Source organism: Salvia miltiorrhiza, chromosome 3 (assembly GCF_028751815.1).
Source record: "Salvia miltiorrhiza cultivar Shanhuang (shh) chromosome 3, IMPLAD_Smil_shh, whole genome shotgun sequence".
Classification (NCBI taxonomy): domain Eukaryota; kingdom Viridiplantae; phylum Streptophyta; class Magnoliopsida; order Lamiales; family Lamiaceae; genus Salvia; species Salvia miltiorrhiza.
The window spans coordinates 26,385,521-26,388,077 of NC_080389.1; the positions used below are offsets into that span (position 1 = coordinate 26,385,521).

The window sequence follows — 2,557 nt, forward strand, 5'->3', positions numbered from 1 at the left end:
CCAAAAGGCATCCTCTTCCACGCAAAGGTACCAAAAGGGGTGGTGAACGCCGTCTTGTCCTGGTCCTCCGACGCGATTGCTATTTGATAATAACCTGACAAACCATCAAGAAAACAGTAAAAATCATGACCAGCTAAACGATCCAACATTTGATCAATGAAAGGAAGAGGGAAATGATCCTTCTTTGTGACGGCGTTTAGCTTCCTGTAGTCAATACACATACGCCAACCCGTGACCGGGCGGGTCGGCACCAGCTCCTTGTTGTCATTCAGGACAACCGTGATTCCTCCCTTCTTGGGCACCACATGCACTGGGCTTACCCACTCACTATCGGCGATAGGGTAAATGATCCCTTACGCTAATAATTTGAGTATCTCTTTGCGTACTACCTCCATGAGGACGGGGTTGAGCCTTCGTTGCCCATCCCTCTTAGGTGTTGCTCCATCCTCGAGGTGAATCCGATGCATGCATGTGGCGGGGCTAATACCACTAATGTCGGCAAGGCCCCAACCAAATGCCAAGTTGTTGCTCCTTAGCACTCCCATCAACGCCATTTCTTGCTCATGCGTGAGCTCGGCGGATATGATCACGGGCTTCTCCTCTCCTTCTTCCAAGTACACATATTTAAGGTGTTTAGGGAGATCCTTGAGTTCCAACTTGGGCTTTTTGCACTTCGTGGCATCTTCAAGCACCACAGGCTCATCAATGGGGAGTTTGTCTCTTCGTTCTCTCTCTCTTTCCTCGGCTTCCCGAGCAAACTCCTCCATGTCCGCCGATCCTGCAAAGACCTCCACTATCTCTTGTTCCTGCGCAAAAACCATCTCGGCGAGGCCATCAATAGCATCTATATAAGAGCATTCATTAGTTAAAGAAGATGATGGCAAAGCGCGACTATGATGCACAGAAAAAGACACGGACTCTCCTAACACGGTCATTTTTATTGTTCCATTTTTCACATCAATCAACGTGTTAGTGGTGACCATGAATGGTCTTCCTAGCAGTAAAGTGTGTTCCTTGCCATTCTCATGGACTTCTCCTATCTCAAGCACAACAAAATCGACAGGCACAATCAAACCACCCACTTTAACTAGGATATCCTCAATAACCCCGCGAGGATACCTAACTGATCTATCAGCCAATTGTAAGCACATTCGAGTGGGTTTTAAATCGCCTAATTCTAGTTGCTTAAAAATAGAGTACGGCATCAAATTAATCCCTGCCCCCAAATCAAGCATACCAGAGGCCTCCTTACCGTTCCCCAAAGCAATATTGATAACAAAACTACCTGGATCTCGTTGCTTGGGTGGCAAGGGCTGCTGCATGATGGAATTGGCAACCTCGGACACAAGAATCTTCTCGTTGTCAACAAACTTCCTCTTCTTGGACGTCAGCTCCTTGAAGAACTTCACGTAAGCCGGGACATTTTTGATCACGTCTAGAAGTGGCAGGTTCACGTTCACCTTTGCCAACATGTTGTAGAAGTCGGTGAACTGTTGGTCCAGCTTTTCATTCTTCAACCGGCTTGGGTAGGGAACCGGTGGCTTGTATGGCTTGGCAGCCTTGTGGAGCTTCACCTCTGGCTCCTTCTCTTTCTCCTTTTCCTCCTCTCTTGGCTGCAGCGGCTCCTTTACTTGTTCTTCCATGCGAGCTTCTTTGGGTGGTTCTTCCACAGGGGCTTCCACTTTGTTATTCACCACCTTTCCATTGCGTAAAACAGTAACTGCTTGGGCTTGGTGGGGCTGCAATCCTTGTCCATGGAGCGTCCCTGGTTGTTGCTGCTGCTGCATCTGGTTCAATGTCCCGGAGAGCTGCCCAACGGTTGTCTCGAGACGCTTGATTGTAGCCGACTGGGACTCCATGCTCTGCTTGGTCATCTCCATAAAAGATTGCATGGTGTCCTCGAGAGTCGGCTTCTGTGGTTGGGCTTGCTTCTGAAACTGTTGGGGAGCAGTCTGAAATTGCTGCTGCTGCTGTTGAAAATTCCCCTGCTGCATAGGGAGTTGTTGGTACTGCTGATACTGCGGGGGCTGCTGTTGGTAAGCTTGAGGGTAGTTCTGCTGCTGAGGGAAGAGGAACTGCTGTTGAGGTGGGTAGAACTGCTGCTGGTTCTGATACCCAAATTGCTGAGGAGGACGGCGGAATTGATTTCCTTGATTTGATCCCGACCCTTGGCCAGGCACTTGGTTCCTCCATCCAGAATTCTGCTGAGTTCTCCACCCCGAGTTGGAATTTTGTTGCCCTTGATTAAACATGGGCCTCTGCTCAAATTGAGGTCTCCCCTGGTATCCCTGGGCAGCATAGACCTCTGCCTCCCCTTCAGGTGTGAACTCCCCCATTCGGTGGCACTCGTTGGTTCCGTGGCTAAAATCGCCACATATGCCACATCCTTCTGCTGGCGGTGCCTGAGCTGGCGGTGCTTGAGCTGGCGGTGCTTGAACGGGTTGAGGCTCCACCTGATTCATTCTTAGATGCTGAACTTGCCTCATCAGGTCCGCTACTTGCTTCTGCAGTTCATTGTTTGGGGCTACAGCATTGGCTTCGATCCTCCTTCCTCTGA

The 2,557-nt window shown here is 49.8% G+C and overlaps 1 protein-coding gene across 1 annotated transcript; it reads right to left on the reverse strand.

Annotated features, from left to right (window-relative positions):
• Positions 1 to 353: 353 nt before the first annotated feature.
• Positions 354 to 1,994, reverse strand: LOC131018595 (uncharacterized). Its single transcript, XM_057947307.1, has one exon. It carries the CDS (start codon positions 1,992 to 1,994, stop codon positions 354 to 356), a length of 1,641 nt encoding a protein of 546 aa, XP_057803290.1.
• Between the last annotated feature and the right edge of the window lie 563 nt (positions 1,995 to 2,557).